Source organism: Gigantopelta aegis, chromosome 9, assembly GCF_016097555.1.
Source record: "Gigantopelta aegis isolate Gae_Host chromosome 9, Gae_host_genome, whole genome shotgun sequence".
Classification (NCBI taxonomy): domain Eukaryota; kingdom Metazoa; phylum Mollusca; class Gastropoda; order Neomphalida; family Peltospiridae; genus Gigantopelta; species Gigantopelta aegis.
The window spans coordinates 71084775-71085676 of NC_054707.1; the positions used below are offsets into that span (position 1 = coordinate 71084775).

At 44.7% G+C, this 902-nt stretch overlaps 1 protein-coding gene across 1 annotated transcript in view; it reads left to right on the forward strand.

Annotated features, from left to right (window-relative positions):
- The first annotated feature begins 484 nt into the window (after window positions 1-484).
- Window positions 485-902, forward strand: part of LOC121381738 (snake venom metalloproteinase BaP1-like) — a 37947-nt gene continuing 37529 nt past the window's right edge. The window contains exon 1 of the mRNA XM_041511085.1: window positions 485-656. Coding sequence (XP_041367019.1) covers window positions 485-656 — 172 coding nt within the window. The remainder of the gene's footprint in view (window positions 657-902) is intronic.

Here is a 902-nt window from a genome sequence, read left to right on the forward strand (position 1 = left end):
TGGTTGCTACGTGTGCTGCTGTGAGTGATGTCAAAATGTACTTTGCAGATATTTGTCTATGGTTTACCGAATTTACTTGTAATGTCAAGAACTACTTTGGGTTCGTACAAACACTAAAAGACACAAATTATACATAACGACTTCGCGATATTCCTCCGCCTGATGCAGTCAATAACTGCGTGTATGATCTGTAAATGGCTTGAGAATCCAAAGTTCTGCCAAACGTACTGCTAGGTTCAGTCTGTCAACTGTCACGACAGTGGTGGTCAACTCGACAGTTGCGTTGTAATCCCCCCACTGCCAACGTACGACGCGTGCGCTCAGATTAAAAGCTAATCGGTCGTAGAAGTTGTACACGACGAGAATCGAGTTGTAAGAGTGCTCAGACTACAAACCGGATATTCGTAGACGTCGAGAGATCGACGAGTTAGCCAACTCCGTCGTGACTGTTGGTAGTATGTTAACTAGCACGGCTTAGATTACGATGAAAATATTCACCAGACGGTGGAAGTGGATTGGCCACGTGCTCCGAAAAGATGACACATCTATCACCAGAACTGCAGTGCGCTGGACGCCTGAAGGGAAAAGAAAGAGAGGACGTCCGAAAACAACATGGCGTCCAACAGTGGAAATAGAGATGAAGGAGACAGGACACGGTTGGCCTCAGATTACAGTTATCTTCCCATTTGGTTGTCGAAAATCCGGAAATTTGACCGCGCAAGTAGTCTGCTGTTTGACTGTGATTGTTTCATGGCAGACAGCTATGAAGTGGCAACTATTTCACTGAGGTGACAGGGGAGATCATGTAGTTTGTAAACATGTGTAACTTGTTGACATTGAAGACTTGTTTGTGGTAATTCCGGCCCATGCAAAAGTAGTGCTTTTTGTATAAAATGGGAGTA